General features: G+C 48.1%; 1 protein-coding gene across 2 annotated transcripts in view; it reads left to right on the top strand.

Moving 5' to 3' along the window:
- FTCD (formimidoyltransferase cyclodeaminase) overlaps positions 1–13083 on the top strand; it is a 63810-nt gene that overhangs the window by 23484 nt on the left and 27243 nt on the right. For both annotated transcript variants that reach the window (XM_030580493.1, XM_030580492.1), the window contains exons 5-7: positions 6171–6350; positions 11129–11266; positions 12212–12343. In XM_030580493.1, coding sequence (XP_030436353.1) covers positions 6171–6350; positions 11129–11266; positions 12212–12343 — 450 coding nt within the window. The remainder of the gene's footprint in view (positions 1–6170; positions 6351–11128; positions 11267–12211; positions 12344–13083) is intronic.

The raw sequence follows: 13083 nt of genomic DNA, 5'->3' as shown, positions 1-13083 counted from the left end.
ATACGCGCGCACACACACAGAGATCATTTTGGGCCAAACCAAACATTTTTGTTTAACTTGAAACAAAACTTCTTGTTTTGATTTCCAGCATTTTTTAATGTTTTCAAATTTTTCAAAATAAAATCAAGGGAAATGTTGAAACAAAAAGCCGACTTGAGTTGAAGGTTTGAATTGTGGTCAGTGGCGGATTAACAAATTTGCCACCCCTAGGCCCTCAAAAAATTGCCACCTCCCACCCCCTTTGCTCCAGCTCACCTCCGCTCCCCTGCAGCAAGCCTGGGAGGGAGTGGGGAGAAGGGGAGTTGTGGTACGCTCAGGGGATGGTGGCAGTGGAGCGGAGGTGAGCTGGGGTGGGAAGCGGTTCCCGCCTCCCCCCCGGGTTACTCCCCATGCCTGCGGGCCCCAGCTCACCTCTGCTTCACCTCCGCTAAGCGCGCTGCTACTCGCTTCTCCCTCCCTCCCAGCACTTTTGCGCGGCAAGCCTGGGAGGGAGGTGGAAGGAAGGAAGCGCAGTGTGCCTGGGGGAGGAGGTGGGCCAGGGATTTGGGGAAGGGGTGGAGTTAGGGAGGGGATGTGAGCAAATTTGCCGCCCCTGCAAATTTGCCGCCCTAGGCTTAGGCCTTGTTGGCCTAGGCGATAATACGCCGCTGATTGTGGTGTTGGGATATTGCATATTTAGCACTGGCTAATCAGTACTGCCCATGCCAGGAGTTTTGCTGGCCAACTCTTACAGTTTTTAAGAAATGTTAATTGACAGGAAAGCTCCCTTACTTTCAGCATAAACACCCATGTTTTAAATGCCATTTTATTTTGGAGGAAATGAAGAGAATGCCCAGTAATCAGAGACCTCTTAGCCTACGCTTGTCTTTGCTCAGTTTCATCTGCTGTTAACAAATGGAGATGAATAAACCACTTCTCCAAGTGGTGGTACAAGCTCTGAGCCTGATTCTTCCCTCTGACTCCCCAGTTTCACTCGGGCATAACTGTTTTCATTCCAGTGGAGTTACATGGAATAACACCTGAGTGATGCATGCCACAGTGATCAAGAGATTTTCTGCAGCAAGTGCCTTCATTACCGCTGTGCAAATAGCCAAGTTTTTGGTTCGCTGACCAAACTAAAAACTGGAGGGGAAATTTTGTTTAATTTTGAGTTTTATTCAAAGGTCTTCCACGTGGTACATCAACTCATCTAGATATTTGCCTAGTTTACAACAGGCTACATAAAAAGCACTAATGAAGTTAGTACAAACTACAATTTCAAACAGACCATGACTTGTGTATACTGTGCTCTATATACTATACACTGAAATGTAAATACAATATTTATATTCCCATCGATTTATTTCATAATGATGTGGTAAAAATGAGAAAGTCAGCAATAGCACGCTGGGACACTTCTGTGTTTTTATATCTGATTCTATAAGCAAATAGCTTTTAAGTGAGGTGAAACTTGGGGCAGGCAAAACAAATGAGGCTCCTGAAAGGGGTACTGTAGTCTGGAAAGGTTGAGAGCCACTGGGCTAGATGGACCATTGGTCTCACACAGTATAGCCATTCTTAGTAGTATGTTCTTATGAATTTGTTTATGTTTAGTTATTTTTCTATACAAATTCGCTGAATATTTTGGTTAACCCAAATTGGAATTTTTCAGTGAAAAATGGTTGTCCAACAATCTGTGATACAATTGGTTTTCCAAATCTCGCCCCTCAAGGCTGTGCCCCCTTCTGAGATGAATCTAGTAAAACCAGAAGGGTAAACCCAGGGGAGGAGCCTAACCTGGTGCCTGGTGAAGTCGTTGGCCAAACTGCTCCAGGAACCAGGCTTGGTTCTGCCCAGGGACAGCGTTTTCCAGGGTGTGAGAGAAGGATTGTCTCTGTGCTGTTATGCTATTGGTGAGGTGCCCATTCATCTCCCACGGCCAGAGTCTGAGCCCCATGCCCCCAACATCCACACAGCACCTCACACAGCCAGAGGGCTGCCAGGATGCCCCAGGTCAGGCTCTGCCTCCCTGTGGGGGCATTTCTCCTCTTTTTGCAGTGCCCTCCTACCTGGCACCAGCTTGGCTAGTACCAGGATGGTGGGACGAAGGAGCAGGAGCTGGTAGCATCGGTGACTTGCTTCCAGAGAGCTGGGGAAGAAGGGAGACCCTGTGACAAGCCCTATCCCAACAACCTCTCGCCCCCCAGCTGCCACAGGCCTCATCCCAACCTTCTCCCACACTCCAAACCCCTCAGCCCCAGCCCCAGCTCGAGCCTGGATCCCCCTCCTGCACCAAGAACCCCTTATTTCTGGCCCCATCCCTGAGCCTGCACCCCTACCCCCACCCCAACCCCCAGCTGCAACCTGGTGAAAATGAGCAAGTGAGTGAGGGTGGGGGAGAGCGAGCGACACAGGAAGGGGGGATGGAGCGAATGGGGATGGAGCCTCAGAGAAGGGGTGGGGAAGGGGTGGGGTATCAGGGAAGGTCAGGGCAAGTGTGTTTGGTTTTGTACAATTAGAAAGTTGGCAACCGTAGACATGCCTCATTCCAACAACACCCCCCACCCGCCTCTCAGCTGCCACAGGCCTCATCCCAACAACCCCCCTGTTCCCCAGCTGCCACAGGCCTCCTTAGGGTTGCCAACTGTGTAATCACACAAACCCCAAACCCTTGCCTTGCCCCTTCTCCGAGGCCCCGTGCTGCTCACTCCCTCCCCCTTCCCACCATCATTCGCTCTCTCCCACCCTCACTCACTTTCACTGGGCTGGGACAGGGGGTTCAGGTGTGGGAGGGGGTGCAGGACAAGGGGTTTGGAGTGTGGGAGGGGGCTTCAGGTTGAGCCTGGGGCAAGCGGTTGGGGTGCAGGAGGGGGTGCAGAGTGCAAACTCTGGAAGGGAGTTTGAGTGCTGGAGGGGGCTCAGGCTGGGGAACGGGGATGGGGTGTGGGAAGGGGTGAGTGGGGTGGGCTCCGACCGGGTGGGTCCTGGTTGGCAGCACAGCTATATTAAGGCAGACTCCCTGCCTGTCCTGGCCTTGCAACACTCCTGGAAGTGGCTGGCATGACCGGCCAGGCGGGTGGGAAGTGGATCTGTGTGCTACCCCTGCCTGCAGGCACTGCCCCCACAGATCCCACTGGGGGCAATTCCCAGCCAATGAGAGTTGTGGAGTTGGTGCTCGGGGAGTGGGCAGCGCAAAGAGACCCCTGCCCCGCAGGGGCCACAGGCTGCTTCCAGGAGTGGCACAGGGCCAAGGCAAACAGGGAACCTGCCTTAACCCAGCTGTGCCACCGCACTTTTTTAGCACCCTAAAATCTCTCGGTTTGGCTGCAGTAGCCTCCGAGAGATCGAGCCCAATTCCAGGAGACTCCCAGCAAAACTGGGAGGGTTGCCAACCCTAGGTCTCATCCCAACAATCACCCTGCCCCTTGCTGCCACAGGCCTCACCCCAACAATCACCCTGCCCTCCAGCTCCCACAGGCCTCACCGCAACGTTCCTCCTGCCCCCCAGCTGCCACAGGCCTCACCGCAATGATACTTCTGCTCCCAGCTGCCACAGGCCTCATCCCAATGATCCCTCTACCCCAGCTGCCACAGGCCTTACCGCAACGTTCCCTCTGCTCCCCAGCTGCCACAGGCCTCATCCTAACGACCCCTGGCCCCAACTGCCACAGGCCTCACCTCAATGATCCCCCTGCCCCCCTGCTGCTGCAGGCCTCATCCCTCCCCCACAGCTGCCACAGGCCTCATCCCAACAACCCCCTCCCACCAGCTGTGACAGTCCTCATCTGAACGATCTCCTGACCCACAGCTCCTACAGGCCTCATCCCAGAAATGTCTCCTAGTTGCCTCAAGCCCTCCCTCAATCCTCCCGTCTCCAACTAAGCCCCCTGGCTTCCTCTTCCAAAGTCAGTCTCTGACTCCCTGAAAATTCCTGGTCCTCAGTGGGAGAGCTGATATGGGACTCGATTAATACAGCTTTTGAGGACAGGGCTATAATTACTGCCACTCAATGCAGTGTTATGGAAATAGGTCATGTCAAACCTATTGTCATTCTTTGAGGAGCTCGCACGTTTGGTTGATGCAGGTAACTGTGTAGCTGTAGTAATACACTTTGACTTTTGGAAGGCAGTTGACTTTGTATCGCAACAACACTTTGAAATTAGCACTCTACAGCATCACTAGCACCTGGTAATGGATGAAGGATTGGCTAATGGACAGATCGCACAGGGTAGTTGTCAATGGGGACTCACCTTCAAATGGGGCGGTTCCCAGCAGGGTCACATTGGGATCGGCACTAGGCCTGATGCTGCTCAACATTTCCATCATTGAGCTGGAAGTAGATATAATGGTGAGCAAATTGGCAGATGACGCAAGGATTGGTGGAGTGGTAAATAGTGAGGACAAGGCAGTCATACTGCTTGATCTGGATCACTTGGTAAGCTGGGCCTATTTAAACAAAATGTTTTTTAATACAGCCAAATACAAAGTTATATCCATCTATGAAGAAGGGATGCCGACAGGGTAAGGCGCTGTGGCCTGGAGAGCTCTGACGCTGAAAGGAGGGTGGAAAGCAACTCAACATGAGCTCCAGTGTGATGGTGATACAGAAAGGGCTAATGCGATCCTGGGATGTGTGGAGAGGGGAATGCGGAGACGTAGGGCCGTGATTTACCTCTGTACATGGTACTGGTGAGACAATGCTGGAATACTGTGTCCAGTTCTGGGGTCCCTGTTTTAAAAAGGATGTTGGAAAATTGGAGAGGATGCAGAGAAGAGTCACAAAAATGATCTGAGGCCTGAAGAAAATGCTGTACAGTAGGAGATTAATGAGCTCAGTCTGTTTAGCTTATCAAAAAGAAGACTGGGAGGTGACTTGATACCCAGTATCTTAATTAGGGGAAAATACTGGGTAGCAAAGGATTCTTTAGTCGAGCAGAACAAGGCAGAGCAAACAGCAACAGCAGGAAGTTAAAACTAGACAAATGCAAAGGAGAAGTGCGGCACTGATTGTTAACAATGAGGGTGATTAGCCATTGCGAGCCAGCCACCAAGGGAAGTGGTGGATTCTTCATCTCTTGAAGTCTTCCACTCCAGACTGGATGCCTGTTGAAGAGATTGGCTTTAGCTAAGCTCAAGTCATTGGGCTCAGTATAGGGGTAACTGGGGGAGTTCTTTGCCCAGGTCACACGAGATGATCTGATGGTCTCTTCTGGCCTTAAGCTCTATGGATCTGTGAATCAATGGCTCCCCATTCACTCTGGCTGCCCCATTTGCCAAGCATCCCCTGCATCTCCCCAGTCCCCCCGTCACTACCTTCTCCATGGTGTGAGGGATGGCTTGTACCTCCCCACCAGACCTGTCCCACAGCCCGGGGTGCCCAGAATGAGTCAGCAATGGTTGGTTGCTGGTAAGATGTCGCCCACGGAGCTGTACAGAACTTGGCAGCTCTGTGAGCTCCTGTTTTCATATCCTAATAGTTTCTTAGAGTCTCCCATAGGGGCTGAAATGTCTCTTGTTTGGTGTCAGCCAAGAGGGGGGATTGGCAGAAATTGGAGGAAAGGTTAATAAAGCTGGTTGTGCTGGGTCATGGGGAGAAGAGGGAGCACTTCTGAGTTGTTCAGGAATTTCTCAGATGCATTGTGTGCACTCAGAACATGTTCTTTTGGCTAGGCAGCCGGTGTGCTGTGCTGAGGCTGCTGAGGACTTTGCTCAGCATGGTGGTTCCATTGTGACCTTGTCCTTCCTCTCCACCCTAGTCATTTGTTTGAGCCACATGTTGTTTTGCCTTGTGCTAAGATTGGGGCTCTTGGCTCCAGTGGAAAACACACACTAACATACAATACTGGAGACTGGGCGTTGAATAGCTCTGAGTGAGGAATGCACCATGTCTCCTGTGCTGATTCCCAAGAGCGAGAATTGTAAATCAGGACTGGATGTTCTCAAAAAGATCTGCTCTAGCTCAGCCACAGGTTCTTGAGCTTCCTGCCAGAATGATGGGCTGAGGTTCTCCAGTCTGCATTACACAGAACGTTAGACTAGAGATCCTAATGGCCATTTCTGGCTGGACAGTCTATGTATTCTGTATTAACTTGCAATCAGCTCTCTGGAGTGACAAATAAACCCGGCTGACCTTAAATGATGAGAAGTTTCTTTTCAATGGATTTTGTTCCTTTCTTTCACTCTCTTCTAAGCTCACAAAGGCCGAGTGGGCTCCTGATTTTGGCTCTGCGTCCTTTGTTCCAAGATGGGGAGCCACAGTCACTGGTGCACGCACATTCCTCATTGCGTACAACATCAACCTCCTGTGCACAAAGGAGCTGGCGCATCGGATTGCTCTCAACATCCGGGAGCAGGGCCGCGCGAAGGACCAGGTAAGCCCATTAAGCTTCTTATTCAGAATAATCAGGCTTCACTGGGAGAGGGCACTGGATAACTAGAGCGTTGGCTCAAAAATAAACAAATGAATAAATCCCTCCCCCACCCACTCCTAGTTCCACAATTCTCCAGATTTGAGTTGTCCATCTTTGCTGTCCCAAAGTAAGGGAGACTGGTGCCAGTTTGTGTTACAGGCTACACCTGAATTGATCCGTACAAAAATTACAAACTAGGCTTGTACAGGTCTACTAGCCCCTCAGCTATTTTCATGCTGCTGAATTATGGTTCTAGGGGAGGAGGAACTTAGGGTTCTTGAATCAGAGTAAGCTGGGTAAATGCAACCTTTATTATAGCAACATTGGCTTGTTTGAGCAAGCAATAGATGACCTTTGAGGTGAAGAGCATATGAGGCTCTGATTAATGTAAAGTAGTTCCTATATTCCTTGACATATCTACCTATTTATAGTATATGATGGTGATCTCTGGCTAAGGGCAAGCATGATGTCCCTGCAGGTGTGTACTTGGTTCCTGTGGGGGTGGTGTCTGTTGTTATGTTTCATCAAACTCTGTACATGGGAGTGGAGTATCTCATGTTCTAAGTGTGTCAGTTGAGTCATCCCCCAGAGCCATCCCAGAGCCTTGTCTGAGGACCCATCTACTGTATCTGGGAAAGAAGGGAAGCTGCTTATGACTCTCCCCAGCACCCAGAGCTACTTTGCACTTTATAGAACTGCCTTGTCAATCTCTCACGTGACCCAACAGCCTGAGAACAGCAGGGGGCACTTGCCAAAGTTGGGGCCCAGCTGGGCTCACAGACAGGAGAGATTTCAGGATGAGCTCCCTTGTCTGACAGTGGGTATCGAGTGCTCCAAAGGATGGGAGTGTATCTGAGCAGGCAATTAGAGGGATCCATCTGGAAGGAGATTGAGGGTGGGTTTCTGAGGCTGAGCAATGAGAGGCTGGACGCCAAGGCTGTCATCATAAATAAAACAGGATGTATTTGTTTGTTTATTTGATTTATTTTTTGTTGGGAGGAACATTACTGGTTTCTCTGACCAGGTTGCTTTCAGTGTAAAACATGTGTTTGCTGGAGCTAGGCTGTGGGTCTGTCTACACTGCACTCAGAGGGGTGACTGCAGCATGTGAAGACAAACCCAGGCTTGCTTTGATCTAGATAGTGTGGGCACTATTAGCAGTGTAACTGAGCAGCATGGTTAGTCATTGATATACACATCCACGGTTCCACATGGCCTTTACAGTCTGTGATGCTGCCACTTCATTGCTATTGTTCTCTAGCAAGATCAAAGCTGCCTCACACCTCCTAGTGCAGTGTAGAAATCCCCTCAGTCAGTCTGGCAGGAGAGCTTAAGGTCTTTGTTAGCATAACATGAAAATGCACTGCAGAGTATTGTACTGAAATGCATAGTATGGGCAGAGCAGGCATAACATGGAACCCTGACCCCAAATTAAAAAATCTAGTAAGAGAACCAAAAAAGTGCCATCGTGGCTAAACAACAAAGTAAAAGAAGCGAGAGGCAAAATGGCATCCTTTAAAAAGTGGAAGTTAAAGTCTAGTGAGGAAACTAGAAAGGAGCAAATGAAGTGTATAAATATAATTAGGAAGGCCAAAAAAGAATTTGAAGAACAGCTAGCCAAATACTCAAAAAGTAATAGCAATTTTTTTTAAGTAAATGAGAAGCAGGAAGTCTGTTAAACAACCAGTGGGGCTATTGGACGATGGAGATGCTAAAGAAGCATTCAAGGACAATAAGGCCATTGCGGAGAAACTAAATGAATTCTTTGCATCAGTCTTCACGGCTGAGGATATGAGGGAGATTCTCAAACCTGAGCCATTCTGTTTAGGTGATAAATCTGAGGAACTGTCCCAGATTGAGGTGTCATTAGAGGAGGTTTTGGACCAAACTGATAAACTAAACAGTAATAAGTCACCAGGACCAGATGGTATTCACCCAAGAGTTCTGAAGGAACTCAAATGTAAAATTGCAGAACTACTAACTGTGGTATGTAACCTACCATTTAAATCAGTTTCTGTGCCAAATGACTCAAGGATAGCTAATGTGTGCCAATTTTTAAAAAGGGCTCCAGAGATGATCCTGGTAATTCTAGGCCAGTAAGCCTAACTTCAGTACCGGGTAAACTGGTTGAAATGATAGTAAAGAACAAAATTGTCAGACACGTAGATGAACATAATTTTTTGAGGGAAAGTCAACACGGGTTTTGTAAAGGGAAATCATGCCTCACCAATCTACTAGAATTTTTTGAGGGGGGGTCAACAAGCATGTGGACAAATGAGGATCCAGTGGATATAGTGAACTTAGATTTTCAGAAAGCCTTTGACAAGATCTCTCACCAAAGGCTCTTAAGCAAAGTAAGCTGTCATGGGATACAGGGAAGGTTCTCTTATGGATTGGTAACTGGTTAAAAATAAGAAACAAAGGGTAGGAATAAATGGTCAGTTTTCAGAATGAAGAGAGGTAAAGAGTGGTGTCCCCCAGGGTCTGTACTGGGACCAGTGCTATTCAACATATTCATAAATGATCTGGAAAAAGGGGTAAACAGAGAGTGGCAAAATTTGCAGATGATATAAAACTACTCAAGATAGTTAAATCCCAGGCAGACTGCGAAGAGCTACAAAAGGATCTCTCAAAACTAGGTAACTGGGCAACAAACTGGCAGATGAAATTCAGTGTTGATAGGTGCAAATGAATGCACATTGGAAAACATAATCCCAATCATAGCTATAAAATGATGGGGTTACCACTGTTGCCACTTGTCATAGGTCTCACCCCCACTCTGAACTTTAGGATACAGATATGGGGACCTGCATGGACACTTCTAAGCTTAATTACCAGTTTAGATCTGTTTCGCTCCCACCATCCAGAATTTCTGAGTACCTGGATCACTCCATTTCCCCCCCAAAACCTTCCCCTCCCTGGGTAGCCTTGAGAGACTCCTCCACCAATTCCCTGGTGGACACTGATTCAAATCCCTTGGATCTTAAAACAAGGAGAATTTAACCATCCCCCCTCCTTTCCCCCCACCAATTCCTGCTGAGTCCAGATCCAGTCCCCTTGGATCTTAAAACATCTTAAACATCTTAAAACATCTTAAAAAATCAATCAGTTCTTTAAAAGAAGGCTTTTAATTAAAGAAAAGAAAGGTAAAAGAAAAAAAACCTCTGGGAGACAGCATATAGCTGATCTCACAGACAACAGATAGAAAACACAGGATGTTCCCCTGGGCAAAAATCTTAATACACACAAGAATACCCAATTTGATAATTCCCTTAATGGCACCAAGACTAGTTACAAATAAAATAAACAGAAAACTATTTATCCCTTTCTAAAACTTATACTCTGATAAGAGGCTGGTTCCTTGATCTTTCTCACTTGGCTGAAACTGAAACTGACTAAAGAAAGGAAACTTCCCTCCTTCCTTTTGAAACATCTTGTTCCCCCATTGGTTCCTCTGGTCAGGTGTCAGCTAGGCAAGGTGAACTTCTTAACCCTTTACAGGTAAAAAAGGCATTAACCCTTAACTATCTGTTTATGACACCACTCAAGTAAGAGATCAGAGTCATTTTGGATAGTTCTCTGAAAATATCCACTCAATATGAAGCGACAGTCAAAATAGTGAACAGAATGTTGAGAATCCTTAAGAAAGGGATAGATAATAAGACCGAAAATATCATATTGCCTTTATATAAATCCATGGTACATCCACATCTTGAACACTGCAAGCAGATGTGCTCGCCCCATCTCAAAAAGATATATTGGACTTGGAAAAGGTTCAGAAAATGGCAACAAAAATTATTAGGGGTATGGAATGACTGCCATATGAGGAAAGATTAATAAGAATGGGACTTTTCAGCTTGGAAAAGAGACGACTAGAGAGAGATGATAGAGGTCTATAAAATCATGACTGGTGTGGAGAAAGTAAATAAGGAAGTGTTATTTACTCCTTCTCGTAACACAAGAACTAGGGGTCACCAAATTAAATTAATAGGCAACAGATTTAAAACAAACAAAAGGAAGTATTTTTTCATACAACACACTGTCAACCCATGGAGCTCCTTGCCAGAGGATGTTGTAAAGGCCAAGACTATAACAGGATTCAAAAAAGAACTAGATAAGTTCATGGGGGATAGGCCCATTAATGCTATTAGCCAGGAGGACATAGATGATGTCCCTAGCCTCTGTTTGCGAGAAGCTGGGAACGGATGACAGGGGATGGATCATCTGTTCTGTTCATTCCCTCTGGGGCACCTGGCATTGGCTGCTGTCGGAAGTCAGCATACCGGGCTAGATGAATCGTTGGTCTGACCCAGTATGGCCGTTCTTATGTTATGTTCTTATCTGTGCCCACAGTCTTTAGCCTGTAAGTTCGTCAGGGCAGGGACCTGCCATTTCTATTAGTATGCAAGGTCCCGTGCAAACCTGTGGAGCAGAACAAATAACTAGAGGAGAGATGATAAGAGTCACAGTCCCACTCCATTAAATCTGTATAAATACATATGAAGGCAACTTTATCTATTATCAGTATGGGCTTTTCTTCCTTCACAGTACAATATCTGGCTGCTGCTACTTCTGGGTCATCAGCAAACCCAAATATTTACAGCTGTGGGCTAGTGACCTCCAGTTGTGTATCAGTCAGTTCCCCTCATCTGCAGAATGCTTTCTCTCTTGCAGGCTTATTCCCAGAGTTGAGTTGGCTCATCAGCCATCACAGCTCTGAAGTGTGTTGTTCTTTTCAGCCTGGGCGTTTGAAGAAGGTCCAAGGCATGGGCTGGTACTTGGATGAGGAGAATATTGCCCAGGTTTCTACAAATCTGCTGGACTTTGAAATCACCTCCCTCCACACAGTCTATGAGGAGGTCTGCAAAGATGCACGGGTGAGTTGCACAGGTGCTATGCAAGTGTGAAGCAGCTTTAACCAGAGCAACCAGCCTCCTTCAGAGAAGTAAAATTACAGTCAAAGTGCCTGTGGCTGGTGGAGCAAGAGAAAGTCCTCGCACCTATGCCATGAGAGCTTGTCTTGTAAGAGGTGTGTGTGTGAATATACAGGGAGCCACAACCTACCCTCCATACTTAAGGCATTAAGGGAGCCTTAATGTGCCTCATGAGACATGCCAGCTGCTGCACCGTCTCCTCCAGGCTGGCAGTCATGTGGTGTGGGACAGCAGCATGTCCAGGTTTGCTGGCCTAGGCTTCAGATCTATGAGCATATACAGGGAACACCCTGGATGCCAAGGTTATTTGTGGGGTCTCCTCTGCTTCTGTACCCTACCTTCAGTGCCTTTCGGGAGGGAGTCCAGATGGCCTCGTTTGGTGAGTTGCCAGCTAATCTCTCCTCCTCCCCCCATATTTTCAGAAGGCTGCTATATGGCATCCACCCACTTCTTATTCCTTAGGGAGCCATCCATCCATCCCACTTCCTCCCACCCGTGTATGGCCTTCCATGGCATTTCCCCATAAGCACCAGGCACTGGGATATCCACCCATCGGAGTGAGGGGCATTGTGGCAGCAGGCCTCCGGGGTGATATTAAGGTCCCACTGATGTAGAACTGGGGGAGGGGAGGGGAGCAGATGACCAGCTGTGCAGATCTTATGTGCTGCGAATGGGAGTGAGGGGTCAGTTGTCGGGGCCCAAACAGCAGCAGGAAGGACCAGCAAAATGAGATCTCTGACTATGAGTCCTAACCCCTAGAATGGGAAGGTCCTGTTCGAGTCTGGTGCTCCCCTTGGTGTGAATCAGGAGTTGGGGGCAGTGGGAGAGGTGGCCAGGCAGTGGGACTGTAATGCTAAAGGGCTGTTAAATTCTCGTCCTTGTTTGCAGGAGCTGAGCCTGCCTGTGGTGGGCTCCCAGCTGGTGGGGCTTGTCCCTAAGAAGGCCATGCTTGATGCAGCGGAGTATTACATTCAGAAAGAAAACCTCTTCATCCTGGAGGAGGAACAGAAAATCAGACTGGTAAGGCCAGTGTCCACTGACATCCCTGCTCAGAAATCTCTTCATCCCTGGAGGAACTGCAAATGATCACAGCTGAGCTGGCAGCTTCTTGCCTGTGGAAGGGTGTGACAGCTTTCCCCAGGGTGTAACCTGGAACTTGGATATTGCTGAGCCTTCAATCCGGGCACCTTCTCACACTGTGAGGCTGTGACAAGCTGTAGGCTGCTCCCAGTCCTGCACTCACACAAGCATCTACACAGGCAGGAACACACCCAGTTGCAGTTACCTGAATGCTTCTCCTCAGCAACTCATGAATTAACAACGGAGAGGTTCCAGACAGCTCCCCACCAGCTCCACTGCCTAGGACCCCAGAGCTGTACTGTCTTGCCCTGGTCAAAGGCCTGACCAGTATAAGTTTATTATCCAGTCCTCCCCTTTCTCAGTGTGGAGAGGACCATGCACCAGTTTCTGTTCCTGAGCAGATTCCCCAAGCACTTCCAGCAAAACACACTGTTTTAGTTAAAAAAAAATACAAAACAAATTTATTAACTATAGAAAGATAGATTCTTCTTTGAGTGCTTGCTCATATCGATTCCAATTAGGTGTGTGCGCGCCATGTGCACGCTCGTCGGAAGATTTTTACCCTAGCAACACTCGGTGGGTCAGCCGGGTCGCCCCCTGGAGTGGTGCCGTTATGGCGCTGGATATATACCCCTGCCGACCCAATAGCCCCTCAGTTCCTTCTTACCGCCCATGGCTGT

Source organism: Gopherus evgoodei, chromosome 11 (genome assembly GCF_007399415.2).
Source record: "Gopherus evgoodei ecotype Sinaloan lineage chromosome 11, rGopEvg1_v1.p, whole genome shotgun sequence".
Taxonomy (NCBI): Eukaryota; Metazoa; Chordata; order Testudines; family Testudinidae; genus Gopherus; species Gopherus evgoodei.
The sequence above is the reverse complement of the archived record's forward strand: the minus strand, read 5'-3'. Positions and strand labels throughout refer to the sequence as shown.